Raw genomic sequence first — 21,535 nt, forward strand, 5'->3', positions numbered from 1 at the left:
TATACAGTCATGTGTGAGGAATGTATCGTGAATATTTTCACTCAGTGTGTGGATTTTCTTGTCATTTTCTTGATGGCATTTTACAAGCAGCAAAAGTTTCTAATGTTGATCAATTCTAATTTATCAAATTTTATTTATAGTTTGGACTTTTTATGTCCCAAGAAATCTTTGCTTACCTAATGTTCACAAACATTTTCTCCTACAATACAAATTTTATTCTAGAATAAGTTTTATAGTTCTAGAGTTTACATTGTCTATACCCCATTTTAAGTGGTCATTTGGGTATGGCATGAGGGTCAAGGTTCATTTTATTCCCCGAAGTAAATATCCAGTTGTTTGGGCCCCAGCTATTCAAAAGACTATTATTTACTTGTTGAACTACCTTGGCAACTTTGTCAAATATCAAATGGAGATATACATGTGGGTCTTTTTTTGGATTCCTTATTCTGTGGATTGGTTAATGTATCTGTGAAACACTTCTAACATACTGTATTGGTATGGTAGCTTGAATAAGTCTTGAAATAATGTAGCATAATTCCCCTGATTTTCTTCTTCTTTTAAAAAATTATTTGGGATACAATTTTAAAATTTGAATATAAACTTTAGTATCAGCTTGTAAGTTTTTATCGAGAAATACTGCTGGCTTTTAATGGAAATGGTGTTGAATCTATAGGTCAGTTTGGGGTGAATTGACATTTTAAGTATCTTGAGTCTTTCAATCTATAAACAGTACCTCTCTCCATTGCTTTGGGGCGTCTTTAATTTTTCTCATCAGTGTGTTACAGTTTTCAGTGTATATTTTGTTAAATTTATCTCTAAGTATTTCATGTTTTTGTGCTATTGTAAGTGGTATTTAAAATTTTTAATTTGCTATGTGTTTGTTGCTCATATATAGAAGCACAATTTTAAAAACTGGCCTTGTTTCTTGTGAGCATGCAAAATTCATTTGACACTTCTACTAGTTATTTTGTAGATTCCTTAGGATTTTATATGTGCATAATTATGTTGTCTGTGAATAAAGATGATTTTGACTTCTCTTTCCCAAACTGTTTGCTATTGTTTACCTCCCCTCGTTGCTCTGGCTAGGATCTTCAGTGCAATGTTGAATGGGAGCAGCAAGAGTTGCCATCCTCCCCTCTTCCCTAATCTTGGAGGGAAACATTTATTTTTCTTCGCCATTGTCTGTAATATTAAATGGCTTTTAAAATTGGTTTGTTTGTTTAGATGAGCAATTCGGGAAGTTTCCTAAACTCCTAGTTCACTGGGTGTTTTATCTTAAGTGAACATTGATATTTTTCAAATACTTTTCAACATTCAGATGATCATGTAACTTTTCTCCTTCCACTCACCTGAGTGGAAAATGATTTAAGGTGGTTCTTTGGTAGAAATAATACTTCTAGGTCCACACATAAAATAGTGGGTGTCTTCCTCCCACGGAATCCACAGTGGATTGTTTACGTTACTGTCTCTTTCTTCAAGATCTGACTGGGACAGACCATTCTGTGTTATTGTCTAGGAATAGGCTAGGTGACCTGTGGTAGTTACATAAGTGTGTTACATAGGAATGTTTTGTTTTCACAGATAGACCATGCATTCCTAGCAGGCAGGAATGTATCTCCTCTGCATGTTGGTTTTGGCCACAGTGAGCAGCCTGGGCAGGATGTACAAGTCCTGGTTGATCGAGGCTTAGAGGTCTGGGGTTAGGAGCCCTGCTTTTGCTCTCTCTGTGACACGTTTTCACTCTTGCTTCTCCCGATTCCAGTACCAGGAGCTCCAGGTCACTGCCAGGAGGAAGGGTGAGAACCTCGAAGCCATTAAGATGGAGGTCAGTGAGCTGAACTAAGCCATCCAGAGACTTCAGGCAGAAATCACCAACCTCAGGAAACAGACGGGACCCCAACTCGACAGTTGGAGGGGGGAGAGTGGGATTAAGATAGATTTTTTCCTACTTGTCTATATTCACACGTTTACCACAATAAATGGTGGTTATGAGGGTGGAGAAGAGACAGGCACAAGTGGGTGTCTGCTCAGGGGACAGAGCCTTCCTGAGAGGGGGCACCATCCCCCAAGGATCTGGTGCAGCACCTGTGTCCATGTCCAGGGCTGTGAGGTCCTCAGGGGCTGGCTAGAGCTTCTGAGGACCCAGACCTCAAGCTAGGTATCCTGGACATGCTGGTCCTGGCTTCGGAGCTGAGGAGTCCAGGTCAATGAGAGTCCAGGGCTCCAGCTCAGGGCACAGAAGCCTGTGGGTCTCCCTCTCAGAGGCTAAGGTCAATCTTCTGGCCCTGCTCTCACCTGGCATCTGTCTGCCTGAGTGTGCATACCTGCTCTGGCTCTACCCCCACCTTTTCGCCTTCTTTGGCAATTTGGAGATGGACTTTTGGGTCAAAACACATTCTTTTTCTTTTCTCTCTTAAGCATCCAAACACCAGGCCCCTCAGGAAACCCCCTCTCAGTGGGCCTTTGGGTGTCAGTCACCTCCCTTTCCTCTCCCGCAGCCTCGTAGTGCTCTTAGCCCACACGGTCTCCTTCTACGGTGCAGAAGCAAGAGCTCTTCCCCTGTCTCCGGTCCTGAAGTAAGGGCATGCATAAACACCTTTTGAAACATGATTCCTATCAATTCTCAGTTATCCACTTTCGTGGATGTCAGCCATGGCACTGAAAACCTGCAGCCATGTTCAGCAAGAAGTGTTTATTTCATTTTACAAGGCCCCATATAACCTATTCTGGGGCAGAGGGACTCTCTGCCTTCCATGGATTCATAGACCATGGGTGGCCATCAAAGGGAGGAGGAGCGAGGAAGATCTATGGGGACGGGAAGGGTGAAGGTGTGCCAGCCTGGCCCCACCCCATTCCCCAAGAAAGCCAGTGGATTATCCACCTGGAGGGCAACCTGAGAGTGGGCTGGGTTCAGGTGTCTCCCCATCTGCTGGGATGAAGATAAAAACACAGCAGAAGCAATTCCATCACAGAGGCCATACTCTGGCAGAGTCTAGTTTGAAATAACGTCCAGTCTGACCTGCCGGGCTACGAGGGGCATGACTAGGGCCCTGGAGCCCTCTGGTTTATGAAGGAGATCTTGCATCCTGTGTTTCGTTGTAAAGGGTTGCACATTCCCACCTTACCCTCCCTCCCACACTTTTCCAGTAAACTTCATGGGGAATTCATTCCGTTTGGAAACTTTTAAAATATTCACTAATCAGATCGTTCCTGAATATTGTTCACTAACCCCAAATTGCCACTCTGTAAGGCACACATGTGCCCACACACACACACACACACACATATACACACACATACGCACACACACATACATGCACATATGTTCATTCTCTGTTCTGTCCTTGTTCAGCTATCTGTGCTCACAGGAGGGAACACAGGAAGGGTTGTTTTTCCTGTTTGGTTTTGGAAGGTGGGCACAAAGGACCCTTGTTTCCTCCCTCTATTAGGAAAGCTCAGCTTCCATTTTTACAGCAATAACTTAGGTCTTGAGTCTTGCTTGGCAGCCAAGCTGGTGTTATTATTGGCGAATTTCAGGGTAATAATGTTGCTAACATTATTGCTAGGAGGATTATTATCAGGTGACTGAATGGCCAGAGGCTGTGGAGTGGGAAAAGCAGTCTGGGGGCTCGGGTCATGAGGGCAGGTTTCCTGTTTTGTCTCCTGCTTTGCTCAGAAGGCAGTTTCCAGTCCAGCACTGCACTCAAAAGAGTCCAGAGTGTTGTATTGGAAGGCTGGTCTCACCAGTTCCCTGTCGTGAGCTCTGTTTTGAGCAGAAGGGGAGGAAGATAGCCAGGAATAATGGGCACAGGTCCTGCCTTTGAGCCACTCCTATGCTTCTGAAGAGGCGGCATGCATTCATTCGACAACCATGTATGTGCCAGATTCTATTCTCAACACTAATACAAAAGGGTGACCAAGGCTTCTGTCCACTGGGAGACAGGTAAGTGAATGTGCTGAGTACAGTGAGACAGATGCCGTCTTGGGAAGAGCATCTCAGGAACAAGAGACCCAGATTAGGAGGAGAAGGGAGACTTCCCTGATGAAGAGCCCTCAAAGCTGAAACCTGAAACCTGTAAGGTGTATTTACATGTATATTGTTTAGTTAATAACTATTTGGATAGATCCCATTATCTTTCCTTGGTTTATGTTCAGTTTTATTTATTTTGGTTACAGAACATACTCTGTATTTTATTTATTTTGGTTACAGAACATACTCTGTATGGTTTAAGTTATTTTCAACTTGTCGAGGTTTATTTTATATCGCAGAATACGCCTGTCTGGGTGAATGTCCTGTGGGCACTTGAACAGAATATTTATTCTGCTTTTATTAGGTAGAACGTCTTATAAATATCAATTAGACCCTCTTGGTTGATGGTACTGTTGAGTTCTTTCATATCCTTGATAATATTCTTGCTAATTGTTCTACTGACTGTGAGAAAGGAATGTCGGATTCCCTAACTATAATTGTGGATTTGTCTATGTAATATTTTAGTTCCATCAGTCTTTCATTTACATATTTGCAACTCTTTTGTTTGGGGTATAAACGTTGGGAATGCCTTCTAACTAAGTCACTATTTCTTCTTAGTGAATTGGTCTTTTATATAATCTCTCTCTCTGTCTCAATTTTTTCTTTTTTTTTTCTTTGAAGTATACTTTATCTGATGTTAACCTAGCCACTTATATTTGAGATGAGTTTTCTGTAGATAGCATATAGTTGGTTCATGTTTTAAAATACACTCTGTCAATCTCTTTTAATTGGTATATTTAGACCATTTACATTTAGCATAACTCTTGATATATAAGGGCTTAAGCTGCCATTTAAATTTTTGTTTTCTAATTGTTCTCTTTTTTCCATTTATGTTTTTCTCCTAACTTCCTATTGGTTACTTGAACATTTTTAGGAATCCATTTTGATTTAAGTATTGTGTCTTTTAGTAAATGCCCTTGTATATCATTTTTAGTGGTGCTGAGTATTTTATCATATATACATAACTTATCACAGTCTGCTGCTTTCATCGTTTTACCAGTTGAAGAACCCTTACCTCTTTCTATTCCTTTACCCTCTCTCATTTATAATATAATTTCTTAAAGATTTCATCTAAATACATTTAGAACGATATCAGACAGTGTTAGGATTTTTGCCTCAACCATCAAACGTAATTTATAGGAAATTCCAGAGAAGAAAAGTCTGTTGCATTAACTTATTTTAAAGAAATTATCATGTTCTTTTCTCCTTCCTAATGTTTCAAGTTGTCTTCTTTTATCATTTTCTTTCTGTTTAGAGAACTTTAGCCATTCTTTTAGGGTAGGTCTGCTGGAAACACATTTGTAGTTTTTCTTCATCTGAGAATGTTTTCATTTTCTCTTCATTCCTGAAGGATATTTTTACTGGGCATTGAATTCGGTATCAACAGTTCTTTGCTTTCAGCACTGGAAAACTATGCCACTCCCTGCTAGCCTCATAGTTTCTGATGAGAAATCTTCTGTCATTCAAATTTTCTTTTTTTTCCTGAAGGTAAAGCATTGCTTGTCTGTAGCGGCTTTCAGGATTTTTCTTTGTAGTTTTCAGAATAAATCCGGGTATGAATTTCTTTGGGCTTATTCTCTTTTGGGTTTGCTCAGCTTCCTAAATCTGTCAGTTTTACACCTTTTGCCAAATTTGGGGAACTTTTATTTCTTATTTCCTTGAGCTCTCTTTCAGCAGTCCTTGTTTTCCTTTCCTGCTGAACCCCAGCGACTTGAATGTTAGACCTTTTGTTATAGTCTCTCTGATCCTGAGACTCGGTTCGTTTTATTCTTCTTCAGTCTATTGTTCAGTTCTCCTTATTATTCAGATTGGCTAATTTCTATGGTCCTCTCTTCCAGCTCACTGATTCTTTCCTCTGGCCTTTTACGCAGCTGTTAAGTGTATCCATTGAGTTTTTTGTCTTGGCTATTGTATTTCTCAGTCCTGAAACTTCCATTTAAAGATCCAGAAGCTGATGGATGTGGGTCTGATGCCAATTCAGTGATGACTTGTTCATCCCCCACTTCCCTTTGCCCTCATGTGGAAAGAGGAGCTGGGACCGTGCCAAGCAGCATGGAACGAAAGGGAGAGAAGTGGGAGAGAAGGCCTCATCTCTGCATATTTATATATAACCCCAGGGAAGACACAGAGACTGGTACTTGCGCTGTTCGTGCGCTGCCTCTGGGCCCTCCCAGCACATGCATGGTCTCTTCACTGCCGCCTAAAGTTCCATGTTTCCTTCCCCTGCCCCTAGTTGCTGTCTCGGCTGCTCTCCCATAGTTGGTTATTTTTTATTTGGGGCAGTGAGCATGTACAGGGAGGGGGTTCTTCTCAGACTCAGGTCCCAGCTATTTATTCTGTGTCCCCTTCTCCAGTGAAACAAGCAAGTCGGGTGTGGTTTTAAAAAATAATAAAAAATAAAACTTCATTTAGTTCTTCTGGTTTTTTAACTTCTTCATTGAAACCTTCTAATTTTTCATCTGTTCAGCTTGTTCTGAGTTGCTCATTTAAGCATATTTATTGTGGCTGCTTTGAAATCTTTGTCAGGTAATTTTAACAACTTCGTCATCTAGGTATTGGCATCTATCAGTCATTTTTTTTTTCACTAAATTTGAAGGCTTCCTTGTTCTTGGCACAACAAATGATTTTTTAAAAAAGATTTGGACATTTTGGTGTTCTTATGAGATTCTGGATATTGTTTAAATCTTCTGCTTTGGCTGCCTTCTTCTGACATTGCCCTTGCAGGGGAAAGGGTGTGGATGCTGCCTTGTTATTGCCAGGCGAGGGTGGAAGTCTGGGCTCCCCGCATGGCCTCCACTGGCACCAAGTGGGTCAGGCACTTGTCACCTCCTGGTGGGGATGAAGTTCCCACTCCTTTCCCGGACTTCCCTGATTCCACTTAACTGCTGGGGGAGGTGGCAATTGGGGCAGTCGGGTCTAGGCTTCCCACTCAGCTTTTGCTGAGGTGGATGTGGGTGAGGCCATACTTTTTTCCATGGTATTGAGATGATGGGATAGAGTGATTATTCTCTCTAAGTTTTCCATCTTGCTAGGCTGCCCCTTTCCTGGCGATTTGGCTAGAGAGATCAGGCTTTTGTTAGGTCTTTAAAAATCTGAGCCTTTCCAGATTCCTGCCTTCTTCTGCCCCAAATCTGGAATATAGGAGACAAACAGAAAACCTAGAGAACTCATCATCACGTCTTCCACTGGGTCCTGAGGTCCCTGTTGGTGTGCCTTCTTCTCTACCTTTCAGAGTCGTCTTCCATCTGTGAAGAAGGGAAGAGCAGTCTATTTCGTCTTTCGGATGTGGAATATCCACATGTGGAACACCGACTTGGCAATATTTGGTTGCCCCTAGGAGTGACAGGAAGTTGATTTCTTGTCTCTCTCTCCGCTTTGTTTTCCTTGAAACCATCAGAAACTCTTGCCCAAAAGTCTGGGCAAAGACTAATGGCAAGACAGCCCCTCTGTGGGAAGTGGGACTGACTTGGTAATTGGGTTCATCTGGCATCGAGTTTCCAACAGTGAGGGCAATAGAAGGATGTGAAATATAAGGGGCTCACTATATGAATGCCCACTTGGAGGAGTTTTAACAACAGGTGCTAGGGATACTGTTCTTAGGGAGAATGATTTCAAAGGGCACCAAATAGTTTTTTAGCCCAGTCCCTGACTGCCTGAGAGTCCTTTGCCACTGGAGTTCTGGGAAGTGAGTACAGAGGACCAAAGGGAGGATAGGACCTGGGTCTGGTCCTCAGGAAAATTTCTGGCCATCAGGAAAGATTGACATACCTCCTGAATACAGGTAGCGACATCAAATCAGAAGAGACAATTGACATAATAGATGCTGTTGTTTGGACAACAGGCAACATATGGGAAGCTGGCAAGAGAGGAGTGGTTGGATTAGAACAAGTGATCGGAGAAGGTTTCCAGGGGTGCCTCTGTGGTAGGTTCACAAGACGAGAAGGCCAGGGAGGGGAGGGGAAGTGAAAACCTTAAGGAGAGGGGCTGTTTGCTCATAAGCCCTCCCGTGCCACACTGTGGAGTTGGCATTCACAGCATGAATGCCATTGGGGGTCATCTCAAGGCCTGTGACATGCAGCAGTTCATAGTTTTGGCGAGACATGGGTCTGAATCACCTCCACCCCAATGCTGGTGTGCCGAAATGAGCCAATTAGGGAGTAATTCTGGCTGGAACACTCAGCATCCTCATCACAATGCAGTTTTGTTGATCTTCTTTGTGCCTTACAAAGAAACTTACAAAGGAATAGAAACTTTGGGCCAGGGGTGGAGGCTCACACCTGTAATCCCAGCACTTTGGGAGGCTGAGGTGGGCAGATCACCTGAGGTCGGGAGTTTGATACCAGCCTGACCAACATGGAGAAACTCTGTCCCTAATAAAAATACAAAATTAACCAGGCGTGGTGGTACATGCCTGTAATCCCAGCTACTCAGGAGGCTGAGGCAGGAGAATTGCTTGAACCCGGGAGGTGGAGGTTGCCGTGAGCCGAGATCATGCCACTGCACTCCAGCCTGGGCAACAAGAGTGAAACTCAGTCTCAAAAACAAAAAAACAAAAACAAAAAACTTTGTGTTAGCTAAAAAAGATTAAAGGATTGCCAAGTGGCATTACCTTTAGTGAAACTGAAGACATCTAAGAAAATGATTATTCTTAACTGGAAGACAACTGTTTTGTATAAAAAAGAGGGGAGGCTGAATTTGGCAATTGTTTAGTACAACAGTTTTAAGGGCATACCATAACCTCCGAACAGAAATAGAAAAGAGGGATGGGTCAACTGTTCATTCAAGTAATCTGGCCAGTGAAATACTTGTGTTTTTATGGAGGAAATGATATACTATGAATACATTTGGGAATTGAGAATTCTTGGGTCACATATTTTGGCAATGTCAAGGATCAGTGAAATTCTAGTGTCTGCCTTACCATCTCCAAACTTGGGAGCTAGGTTTGGTCTTCTTAATTCAGGACCCAAGAGCCTAGCACAGTGCCTGGGAGAGAGTCAGCCCTCAACAGAAGTCTGTTAAATGAATGGATAAGTGAGTGAACAAGTTGACAGCTGGCTGGCTGGCTGGATGGATGGATGGACGAAAGAATAAGGCTTGCATAGTTCTGAATGTGGAGTCAGAAGACCAGCCAAGGGAGTCCTCCAGGTTGGGGCCTGTGCTTTTTTGGGGCATTTTCAATTATCTGGGATTCACACAAAGAAAGGACTCACTAAATGTTTGCTAAAGGAATGACATCCTCAATTATCTGAGCCTTGGTTTCCCCATTTGTGTGATGTGGATCATCACCACTCCCCTCGGCAGACTAAGTGGGTGAAATGAGCATCTTGTGTGAGGGGCTCTTTTACACTGGAAAGTGCTGCACCAGTGTCAGCCATCGTGAATGGTGGCAATGACCATTATTTCAAGGTCAAGAGTTGGGGTAGTGGGATGGTAAGGGGACAAAGAAGTCAGTGTGTGCAAAGCAAGGTGGGCGGGGTAGCCTGGCTGTCTCAGAGGAGCAGGAGAGCTGCCTGGGAGGGCACAGCAGGGGCCTGGCAGCCAGAGACAGGGCCTGGATTCCCAGCGTGCTCCTCTCCTAGGGACCCTGGGAAGCCAGGCAGCAGCAGCCTCTTCCTAACCACATAAAAGCAGCTCAGCCAGGGTCCCCGAAGCAGCCGGTCTGATGCTGGCAAGGCTGTGAGATTTCTCACAGATGGCATTGTCAATTAAAGTCTCCCCTCTGAACCCCTACAATCCCAGCCCCCACCACTCCCTGGGGAACAGCAGTTGAGACCGTGACAAATCTCCCACCCAGGATCTTTCTATGGATAATGTGGCCAGGCTAATTATCCATGTTCATTAGATAAAGTGCAAATTACATGAGCAAGACTTACAAGACTAGCACTTTGGGAGTTTTCAAGTTATTTATCTGGTGTCTGATTTTGCTGGGAGAAAATTATTTCTTGCTCCCAGGCAAACTGAACCCACAATTTAGGCCAGTGGCTCCCTCCTGAGTCCTATAAAGTGGGAGCCCAGGATCGCAGGCTGGTGACCTGCATCTCAGCTGAGGGTTGGCATCTTATCCCCACTTTCTGCCTCCCCACCATGAGCCGCCAATTCACCTACAAGTCGGGAGCTGCTGCCAAGAGGGGCTTCAGCGGCTGCTCAGCTGTGCTCTCAGGGGGCAGCTCGTCCTCCTACCGGGCAGGGGGCAAAGGGCTCAGTGGGGGCTTCAGCAGTCGGAGCCTCTATAGCCTGGGGGGTCCCCGGAGCATCTCTTTCAATGTGGCCAGTGGCAGTGGGTGGGCAGGAGGTTATGGATTTGGCCGGGGCCGGGCCAGTGGCAGCATGTTTGGCAATGTGGCCCTAGGGTCCATGTGTCCCTCCGTGTGCCTGCCTGGGGGTATCCATCAGGTCACCATCAACAAAAGCCTCCTGGCACCCCTCAACGTGGAGTTGGACCCTGAAATCCAGAAAGTGCGTGCCCAGGAGCGGGAGCAGATCAAGGCGCTGAACAACAAGTTCGCCTCCTTCATCAACAAGGTGGGTCTTTCTGGAGAAAGCTGATCTTGGACTCCCCTTTCAAGAAGTCAGGAGGGAGCCACTGCCCTAATTTGTGGGTTCAATTTGCCTGAGAGCAAGAAATCATTTTCTCCCAGCAAAATCAGATGCCAGGTAAATAACGTGAAAGCCCTCCCGGGCGCTGGGCTTGCAAGACTTGCTCATGTAGAGCCCCTTTCTTCCCCCATCTTCATTGTCCTTGGGGCACTCCCTGTCTGAAGCAGAGAAAGGCAAGATACCTTCCCAGGATGCAGACATAGCCCAGGGAGGAAGTGGACAAAGCCTGGACATCAGAGCCAAGGGACCAGGGTCAGAGGGGTGAGAGGAGCCAGCAGCCTAGTCCAGGAAGGTGTCCAGGAGGCGGAGAGAGAGTGGTCTCTGAGTTGGGAAGTAGGAGAGTGACAGCCTGTGAGACTAAGAAGCCAGGCAAAGGAGATGCCCTTGACAGCCTGGGGTGTCTAGACTGCCATGCGACCCAGCACTTCTTCCTGTGTCCCCTGCCAGCTCTGACAGTCTGTAACACATGCAGCCTGTGAGGCAAGGCAGCTGGAGGTCATGTTGCACTAGAGCAGTGGTTCTCAAGAGTGGCCCTTGAACCAGCAGCAGCAACATCACCTGGACGCTTGTTAGAATGCTCATTCTCAGGCTCCACCCCAGAGCAACTGAATCAGAAACTGTGGTGGGGCCCAGCACCCTGCATTTTAATAAGCCCTCCAGGTGATTCTGATATCCACTCAGGTTTGAGAACCACTGAGGAACAAAGTGGTAGGAAGGTCTTGGGAAGCAGAGACTCCCTAAGCTTAGGGGAGCAGGAGAAGCTTACCAGGAGTGACAGTGAGGTAGGGTGGTGAGGCATGAGTAGGAGTTTTCAGATGGAGGTGGGGAAAAGGCAATCTAGGGAGAGAGCACGTGCAGCGTGGCAGAACTTGTCTGGGGAATGGGAGACCTTGGGTTTATAATATCATTGTGTGAATGATAAAGGAAGCCAGCAGGGCTGGGCGCATTGTGAAGTGCATAAGGAATATGAACTTGACCCTGAGGGTGAAGGTTTTAAGCAAGAGAATGCTATATTTGTAGGTTGCAACTTGAGAATGCTTGTTCTGCTGCTGAGGCAATGCTCTGATTGAGATAGTAGAGATCCAGACATGAAAAAAACTTAGGAGGGCTGGAGACTGCAGATACGCTGAGCATCTGCCTCTGGCTGGGCTAGGAGAGCCCACGTACAAGGAGGGAGAGAATAGGCAGAGCATGGGCCAGGCCACCAGACCCCAAGCAGAGGGTCCTACAGTGTGAAGGCTAGCACAGGCCAGCTTGTGTCTCAGGAGCTGCCTTGGAGAGGCGGCCTAGGCTGAAGATGGACATCAGCCCAGGCAGGCTTGGATAAGTGCAGAGGAGACAGGAGATCTACATCTTGATAGTTGGAGAGGGAAATGAAGATGTTGGTGCCCCTCCTGACCTTAGGGGCTGCCTCAGAGTGAGAACTTCAGTCAGATAAAGGACCCTAGGTGGGGAGTGGGGGTATGAGTGGCATGGGTGATAGTTTTTAAGGGCTGAGGCACATTTTTAGAGCTAATGTAGCATAAGAGAACACAGTTCCTGTCCAGGAAGGAAATCTCACCTCCCCTCTCTGCACTGCTTATGTATCTGGCATGGGTTCCAGGTGCGGTTCCTGGAGCAGCAGAACCAGGTGCTGGAGACCAAGTGGGAGCTGCTGCAGCAGCTGGACCTGAACAACTGCAGGAACAACCTGGAGCCCATCCTCGAGGGCTACATCAGCAACCTGCGGAAGCAGCTGGAGACGCTGTCCGGGGACAGGGTGAGGCTGGACTCGGAGCTAAGGAGCGTGCGCGAAGTGGTGGAGGACTACAAGAAGAGGTGAGCAGGATGCTGCTCCAGGCTGGCCTGTCTCCCTGGGTGAGGCTTTCCCAGTGGGCACTGGGACATTTGCCTCTGGCCTCGGAGGTACTGAGTTCATCTGATCCGGCAAGATGAGGGCCTTCTATGGGCAACGAGGCAGACTGGACAGTGGACAGCCGCCTCTTGGGTGGTGTCAGGGCTGTCCTGGCAGGACATGCTCTTTGGCACACTCCTTCCTGCTCCCCACTCAAGAGAGCCTGTGTTGTGTGTGCCACAATCTCTGGGCTCCTAAGCTCACCACTGTGCCTCTGAGTTCCAAAGAACCACCCCTCTTTTCCCCCCACTGGCTGCTCTCTGCAGTGGGGAAGGAGTTGGAGTTCCTGTTGGGTTTCCTCCCTCATTACCTTTAGGTCCCGGACACTTGGGCCATGTGCCTTCTTTTTCCCCTGGGGGATAGTTCTGGCTTCCATGGGACCCCTGCCTAGGGATGGAGGGGAGTTGCTGGTAGGGTGTCAGGCAGCAGGATTGACAGAAGAATCATGGCTGAAAAGGACATCTGGCACGCTTCTGTGATTCAGATACAGAGTGGGAAGAGGAAGAACCTATTCACTCCTCAGGCATCAGAGGAAATCAGACCTCAAACCACCCAGGCTACTTCATAACCCAGTCTACAACTCTGGCCAAAGAGTCCTGGGGTATTTGAATGGGCATATAATATGAGTATTTCTTTTCTCATCTCACTGAGAATGTATACACACACACGCACACATGGTCACACATGTGTCTGTGATGCTTTCCCTGTGATGTGATGCTTTCCCTGCAGGTATGAAGAAGAAATAAACAAGCGCACAACTGCTGAGAATGAATTTGTGGTGCTTAAGAAGGTGAGGAGGGTGCATGGGTGGCCTCCAGTCCCCAGCAGTGGGTGCTGTAGTAAGAGAGAGAAGCGACCGAGCCCACGTGCTGAAGGAGGAGATGCAGGGCTTGCTACTTGTAACATCTTGGGACACCTGGGTGTTGGTTTTGCACACAGTACCTTGTCTGTGGGCAGGGACCTAGACATGGATGGTCAGTCCCAGCTCATGTCCTCTTTGGCTGGGGAACAGGACAGGCTTTGGGAGGGGCTGCCGGCTTGCCTTCCAACTCTGCTAGTTTCTGGCAAATTGCTGTGGCTGCCCTTGGCTCCCTCTGTTGGCTGAATGACCAGATGAGTGGGGTATAGAGTCCCACACCCTCTCTGAGAAATAGAGGCAGAAGGCGTTCCAGCGGCATGAGAAACTTGCCCCAGGTTTCGCAGTGAGTCTGACAGTGAGTTGTGGCTGGAAGGCAGGTACCTGCCTCTTGGATCTCAAGTCCATTCGTGGGCAGCTATCAAAGGCAGGGCCTGCGGGTGTCAGTTCACTGGAGAGGCCTGTCTGGGCTTGAAAAAGGTGAGGTTGGGGGTATCTGGGTTCTCCACAGGACGTGGATGCGGCATACATGAGCAAAGTGGAGCTGCAGGCCAAGGTGGATGCCCTGGATGGAGAAATCAAGTTTTTCAAGTGCCTGTATGAGGGGGTAAGGCTCCCTCTGCCCCACCTCCAGCTCTGTCTTCTGGAAGGACAGATACGTGATGAACAGTTTCTCACTTATCAGTAACTTCAGCAGTCCAGGGCACCTCCAGCACTGGGGTGCTGGAAATTTGTAGATCAAAGGTGGGAGCGGCCATCTATCCTGGTGCCCCATCCATCCCTGACTGCCCTGGGGATGTCCTGCTTTCATTTCCTTCAGGAAACCAGAGTCCTCAGGGGGTTTCTACTGAACTTCAGCCAAGCCTATTCTCATTCCTGCTTCTCTTCTCTCTGTGGATGGGGATGTTTCCTGGGGTCTTGGGTAGGAATCCCCAGGGATAGAGGTAGGAAGTCCTCATACCCTTTCTCTTCTCTATGCTCATCTGGTTTCAAGCCTCATCCTATTGGCCAAGCACTCAAGAGAGCCTGTGTTGTGTGTGCCACAGCCTCTTGGTTCCTAAGCTCACCACTGTGCCCCTGAGTTCCAAAGAACCACCCCCACTCCCCCCGCCACTCTCTGCAGTGGGGAAGGAGTTGGAATTCCTGTTGGGTTTCCTACCTCATTGCCTTTAGGTCGTGGACACTTGGGCCATGCACCTTCTTTTCCACACCCGTGTGTGGCAGCCAGGCTGTTGCCCTCCACTTTCCCAACTCCCATCTTGTTTCAGGGGACAGACGTATGGGCTGTTTTCTTCCTGAGCTGCTTCAAACCCACTCAGCAGTTTTCAGGTGTGGTATTGGAATCTCTGGGCTGTGAGCTCTGTTCTTACAAGCTTTGGGGAGCGCAGCTGACATCTGTGTGGGATGGTCTAGGGCCATCCCTCTGAGACAGGGCCATCTCCTTGGCACCTTTCTCTGGTCACAGAAGGTATTTCATGCTTCCTCGTTTCCCCTGCAGGAGATCGCTCAGATCCAGTCCCACATCAGCGACACGTCCATCATCCTGTCCATGGACAACAACCGGAACCTGGACCTGGACAGCATCATTGCTGAGGTCCGCACCCAGTACGAGGAGATCGCCCGAAAGAGCAAGGCCGAGGCCGAGGCCCTGTACCAGACCAAGGTGAGGCTGCACAACTCCTAGAGTCACGTGTGCAGGGCCCTCTGCTCCAGACTCTGTCTTGTATGCCCCATGACCCACTGTGGTGGCTCTCAGCTTTCTAAGAGCACAGCACTGTCCTGGGCACTGGGGGAAGCCAGAGGGGAAGAGAAGACACAGCTCTGTCCTTCGGACCCACTCAGATGGACAGCACCCCTGGAGGAACACTCAGCTGAGTGCGGTGAATGTGGTGCAAACAGTCCAGATCGACGAACTAGCACCAGGTGGGGCAAATCAGAAACAACTTCCTGAAGATGGAGAGTTCTGTGTGGAGGGGAGGGGCAACATGAAGAGTCAGCATCTCAACTCCCTCGCTAATTATCATAAATGAGGGGGTCTCTTCAGTGTGATCTGGAATCAAGTAACTTCTACCTTTTCCTTCAAGTACAACTCCAAGGATAAAGAAGAAGTTTGAGTCCTCAGATCTTAACTCCCCTAATGGTAGTGGGTGGGAAGTGATTTTTTAGATAATTTGGTTTCTCAGATCACGATGGCAACTTCCTAATTATTCCTTGCTGTTTATCAGGCTCTTTCTCAAGGGAATCCACACTCTCGGGAGATCTTATCTCATCCCTCTCCCTGCCTCCTTGCGGGGGAGTAGGGAGACTTTCCAGGTCTGGGAGACATAGGCTAGGGCTTCTTGGTAAAGGTTCAAACTCAACTCCTTGGTCTCCAAAGCCTTCCACATTACTGTTGCAAGCTAGGGTCAGGAATGGCCAGAATCATGAGTAGTGTGATTGCTGATTTTGATGATTCCCTTTTAAAGATGAAGAAGGTAGGGCCTGGGGAGTTCAGGCTGCTTATCCAAGGCAATAGCTGGCAAGTGACATAGCTAGCTAGATCGGAATCTAGGTGACTGACTTCAAATTCCACTGCGTTTAGGCAGAAAATCAGGTGACTCTGGGGAAGAAGCATTTACTCCCAGGCTTTGTGTGGCTTGAGAGCGGAATGGCAGGAGGAGACTCACCTGTTCTTCTTAGAATGAGGCTGCTTGGTGTCAGAACCAGTGTGTGGGGAGGCATCCTGCTCACAGAGTCTTGCAGAGAAGTGGAAGAAGACCTCTTGTTCAGGGTTGGCACCAAAGATAAAACACAAGGACTGAAGAGAGAAGCCCCTGTGTCTTCTCTGCCTTGGAGGACTTGGCATCTTTAGGAACAATCCTAACTCTTGGGCCATGCTGGGGTGAAGCGCCCAGGGACAGAGGCAGAGCAGTACGTCACCTCCAGAGTACGGAGGGGTCTCAGTTTCATGTTCCCCTTGAGCTGCATTCTGAGTAGAAGTGAAGTACTCTTTGTGACTGTTTAATAGACAACATCAAAGGCAGAAAGAATCCCAAATTAGTAGATGACCCAAAATTCATGGCTAGTGGCGTTGGGGTGTAGCTGAATCCACACCCATCATACACAAAAAATATTCTTCCATGCTAATCTGTCCCTCCATCCCAGCCCAGCAAAACTGCCTGTGGGCTGGGGCCCAGCTAAGCTATCAAGGGGAGGGAGTCACAGAAAATACAGATGGACAGCTCATTGGCTCACTCATTCATTCATTAGACTTTTTTGAGCACCAACCAGGCACCGTGCTAGGTATGGGAAATTCAAACTTAAAAGAAAAAGTCCTTGCCATCTATTCATTTTGAGTCTGATAGAGAAAATGTGGAAACATGGGCTTACAGTATAGCACAGTGTGGGGAGGCCTATGGACTGGTGTGCCAGGAGCAATGGAATAGAATTGCACCCATTTGGGACATCATGGAAGGCCTCCCAGAGGAAGTGACTCTGCACTGGCTAAGTTGGAGCTAGCTAGGGAAAAAGGAGGACTGATGGGGGAGGGTTTTTCACGTCAGGGGAGAGGCTCAGGCAAAGACTCAGAGACACGAAGGCACGCGGGACATCTGGGGGAACCGTGGGACTGTTTGACTCAGCTGGGGAGTTGGATAGGTGTTAGTCAAGAGCAGAGAGAAATGTGCCCCTGGATCCCATTTAAGAGTTTGAATTTGACCTTGACTTTGCAGGATGATAGGCAGAGGAGCGCCATAATTGAGTTGTGTGTTGTAAAGTTGTGTGTGTAGAGTATAAGACATTCAACAGTCCCTATGGCCAATTCGAACCATCCATGAGCTCAGCTGTGCTTAAGACAAGCAAATGCAATGGACCAATGCTTGAACGGGAGGCTGCTGACAGACTTGGCATAGCAGGGGACCTGGACTCACCTCTGCCAGGCTCTGCAAGTGCAGCACAGTGTCTGCAGCAGGCTGAGCCCAGCCAGGCCCTGATTCAATGTCTTTGCTTTGGTTCCTTTTCCTCTAGTTTCAGGAGCTGCAGCTGGCAGCTGGCCGGCATGGGGATGACCTGAAACACACCAAAAATGAGATCTCAGAGCTGACCCGTCTCATCCAGAGGTTGCGCTCGGAGATTGAGAGTGTGAAGAAGCAGGTGAAGGGGGCTGGAGCGTTCCTTACTCACTCCTGAGAGGGATAAACTCCTTAGTACCCCTGCCCCCTCCTTCTCCTGAGCCTCCATCTCAGAAGCCCGTTCCTCACACAGAGGCCCTGTTCTCATCTCCCACCCTTAGCTCCCATCTGAAGTTTGGAACAATTGCAGATTCTTTTCATAAAGCTGTGAGGCCCGATGTAACAAGACCCGCGGTCCCAGGTTTACGGGATTCCACCTGGATGTGGCTGGGTCTCTGCTCTAGGACATGGGGCAGGACAGAGGAGGGCTCAACCACTGTGAGCATGGGAGAGGGGAGGTGAGGCCCAGGGAGGAACTCAGGGGGAAATGCTACCTCCTGACCCCAGTGTGCCAACCTGGAGACGGCCATCGCCGACGCTGAGCAGCGGGGGGACTGCGCCCTCAAAGATGCCAGGGCCAAGCTGGATGAGCTGGAGGGTGCCCTGCAGCAGGCCAAGGAGGAGCTGGCACGGTTGCTGCGCGAGTACCAGGAGCTTTTGAGCGTGAAGCTGGCCCTGGACATCGAGATCGCCACCTACCGCAAACTGCTGGAGGGCGAGGAGTGCAGGTGACTGGGACCCAGGGACTGGAAGAAAGTTTGCAAGTCTCCAACTCAGAGTTTCCCAGAGTGTGTTTGGATGGCGCAGGGCTGGAGATGTGTTTAATTCACCCACAAACAATTTCAGACAGTATCCAGCCAGATAATGTGACAGCAGTTTCCTTCACAGTTCTTTTTTGACTCTGGAGAAAGCCTTAGCTGGGTGCTGTTGTGTCTTTAACACCTCTTAGACACTTGCAAATCTCCCCTATTGATAAAAAGACAGTCGATTCCAGGTGCAGAATCTCTGGGAAGATAATAGCAATATCTAGCCCCAAAGTTTTAAATTGTTTTATTTTCATTATGTTTATTTTCTGCTACTTTTTTTTCTTATTTGGTTAGGTAATAATATCGGTTTTCTATTTACCCTGGTGATATAAATCTTCTTTTTAAAAGAAATGCGCTTTTGTCATAAAAGGCAGAGTCAATTAAAAATACTGAATATCTAACAGTGCAAGTCAAACGTGGTCCTAGCAACAGTTGGAAGGGTGGCAAGCAAAGCTCGCACGTGTGAAAAACCCCGTTTTCACCTACCACCATTTTATAACTGAGACCTGGAGAGAAGTCACTGGTCCCAGAATCACACAGTTAGTTCATTAGTAGCAACTCCTCATCCTGATCTTTCCACACATAAGTTTATTCAGGCAGTTGCTTCACAGCAGTAAAGAAATGGCTTCAAGAGAAACCCAGCAGGAGGGACCCTGGGGATGGTTATGTTGCTGGGGGTTCCAAAGTGGCGGGTCCCACATGTCTGCAGTGGGAAGAGTAGATTAAAGAGGGTGAGGGAGGGTTTAGAGACACTCAGGGGCAGCCAGTGCCAACTGGCCAGGGCAGGGTGTATGGAGGCTGAGCCGGTCTGGTTGGGGAACCCCGACCTGTGTTGAGACAGTAAGAGTCACTATGGGAGTGCACGTGATTCAGACTCTCCTGTGCTTTTCTCTCTTGCAGGATGTCTGGAGAATACACCAACTCTGTGAGCATTTGTGAGTATTTCATGACACTGAGGGAATACCATGAACTTGGGTTCTTATGAGCAACTCACGGGAAGAAGTTGGTTTAGTCCATCAACAAACATAAAGTGGGTGGGTGTGCGCCACCCGGTCCCCTGGGGAACAGCCTGGCTCTGCCTGTTGTCGACTTTGTCATGTACTCACCTTCTTGCTGAGACCTGCGGCCTCCCCATTCAGAGCTGCTGCTTTCAGGTGGAGTCAGCGCCCAGCACATTCTGACATTGCACACTGGCCTCTTCTGCAGCAACCTCCCCCGTGCTGTGGTGAAACTCTCAGCCCCTCCCCTCTTCTTTCACCCCCACTCCGGCTTTCCTGCATCAAGGAAGCAGCACAGAGTCGTGCCTCCTCACTGGGAATGGAGATCAGTGTGCAGACCACTGCGCAAGTCAGTTGAATGCTGGCCCCACAGGGCGTGGCAGTCTCCTTCTTAGAGTGGGGCCAGCAAAAACTCCCCTAATTTTAACAATCAGGAAGTTCTTTAGACAAATACTCAGAAGGTACTGTAAAGCTAAATGCAAGAACCTGCTGACTTATCTGATATTTGAGCATCATCTGTCCCTTGGGGGAAGCCCTTGCTACTCCTGCTTGTTCATAGAATGACAAGGCACCTGACTTGGGAGTCTTTTGGGATTGGGGCTGTTCTTCCCGTGAGTTGCTCATAAGAACCCAAGTTCATGGTTGATGCAAAGTGTTTGCTTAAGAAGGAGGCATTTAAGCCAGTGGGGCCTGGGAAGTCGGAGGGGCCTTGGGGTCACCTCTGTCTTAGGATATACACTAATCACTCCTCCCTCCCTCCTCCACAGCGGTCCTCAACAGCTCCATGGCTGGGGCGGCAGGCACAGGGGCTGGCTTTGGATTCAGCAATGCTGGCACCTATGGCTACTGGCCCAGCTCTGTCAGCGGAGGCTACAGCATGCTGCCTGGGGGCTGTGTCACTGGCAGTGGGAACTGCAGCCCCCGTGGGGAAGCCAGGACCAGGCTGGGGAGTGCAAGTGAATTCAAGGACTCCCAGGGAAAGACCTTAGCTCTCAGCTCACCCACCAAGAAAGCCATGAGATAAAAGTGAAAGCCCATTTCCCAGTAGTCTGCCTTACTCCGGAGGCTAGTCCAGACTCCTTCTCTAGGAAATTCCTCTGTCTCATTTGTCCTCATCTCCTTCTTGCTTGGCTTCACCATGGACCTCTCTCGCTTCTCCTTGACCTCTCTGCCTCCGTCTTTGTTAATGCTGAATCAGGATTCGAGAGCTGGAGCTTTCTGCTATCTTTCTGCCTCCATCCAAAGAGACCCCTTCACTCAGCCTCCCCTTCTGGATGAAGACTTGGCCCTTTCTCTGCCTGCATGTCCCCGTGCAGAGGAAGGCTGTCTCTCAAGGATAAAACCCCAGTCTTCCTGTGCTGCTCTTTCATACCCTGTCTCAGTAACTATTTGGCCATTTGCTCCCTGAGTACACAAAGTTTCAGATCTACTGAGAGACTTGCAAGAACTGTCTCGTGTTAGAGCAGCACCGGCTCAGGCAAAACGCCTGGTGGGAGGTTGTATCTTGCATAGCCACTGCATATTACACAGCTGGGAGTACCCCTTGAGGCCAATCCTATCAATCAAGGGGTCTGTGCTCTTCATCTGTGAGTACTTGTCCTTGTTTAGGCCTCACCTCCCTGCTCCTGTGTCTTACCAATAAACTTATAAAACCCACGTTGGGTCAGGCTGCTTCTCTCTCCTAAGGGAGTCCACATCTCAGTCCATGTCTCTTCTGCATATGGAGTGGTCAATGAATGGGAGCCTCAGGCATCTAAAGTCTGGATGTATATTTTGATCTGAGTGATAGAGGCCCTACCCAGCCTGGGGGAATCTCACTAGCACCTTCTAAGTCATGGTTTTCTCGGGCCAATGCTCCAGTGAATGGGGGATCTCTGCAGGTTATTAACAGGGAGAAGCAGCCCACCCTTGCCTGGTGTCAAGACTTAAAACTGGTCAAGAGGCAGCAGAAGGTCAGTTCTAGATAGCCTGGGGCCGAGTTAGGATGGCTCCATCTCCCCTAAGAAAAGGCCCAAAGGAAGATCCTCTTTGAAGTAACATGTTCTCTTGGTCCTTGCTAAAGTTCCCACGGAGTTGAGCATGGGTGTTTATATTTAGGTGTATATGTATGAGTTTATTTACATATGTATGAATATGTGTGTGCATATGTATATGCGTTTAAGAATGGGGCCGTCTCTGTTACACACACAATTGCAGATTCTTTTCATAAAGCTGTGGGGCCCAGTGCAACAAGCCTCTCAGTCACAGGTTGACAGGACTCCACCTGGTTGTGGCGGGGTCTCTGCTCTAGGAGGACATGGACCAGTACAGAGGAGGGTTCAACCACTGTGAGCGTGGGAGAGGTGAGGTGAGGCCAGGGAGGAAT

At 48.0% G+C, this 21,535-nt stretch overlaps 1 protein-coding gene across 1 annotated transcript; it reads left to right on the forward strand.

Annotated features, from left to right (window-relative positions):
- Positions 1-9,982: 9,982 nt before the first annotated feature.
- Positions 9,983-20,826, forward strand: KRT73 (keratin 73). Its single transcript, XM_032293119.1, has 9 exons — positions 9,983-10,552; positions 12,231-12,445; positions 13,251-13,311; positions 13,889-13,984; positions 14,876-15,040; positions 17,383-17,508; positions 17,874-18,094; positions 19,073-19,107; positions 19,938-20,826. Exons 1-9 carry the CDS (start codon positions 10,115-10,117, stop codon positions 20,192-20,194), a joined length of 1,614 nt encoding a protein of 537 aa, XP_032149010.1. The 5' UTR covers positions 9,983-10,114; the 3' UTR covers positions 20,195-20,826.
- The last annotated feature ends 709 nt before the right edge of the window (positions 20,827-21,535 follow it).

Source organism: Sapajus apella, unplaced genomic scaffold, assembly GCF_009761245.1.
Source record: "Sapajus apella isolate SASKATOON/1434 unplaced genomic scaffold, GSC_monkey_1.0 scaffold2, whole genome shotgun sequence".
Classification (NCBI taxonomy): domain Eukaryota; kingdom Metazoa; phylum Chordata; class Mammalia; order Primates; family Cebidae; genus Sapajus; species Sapajus apella.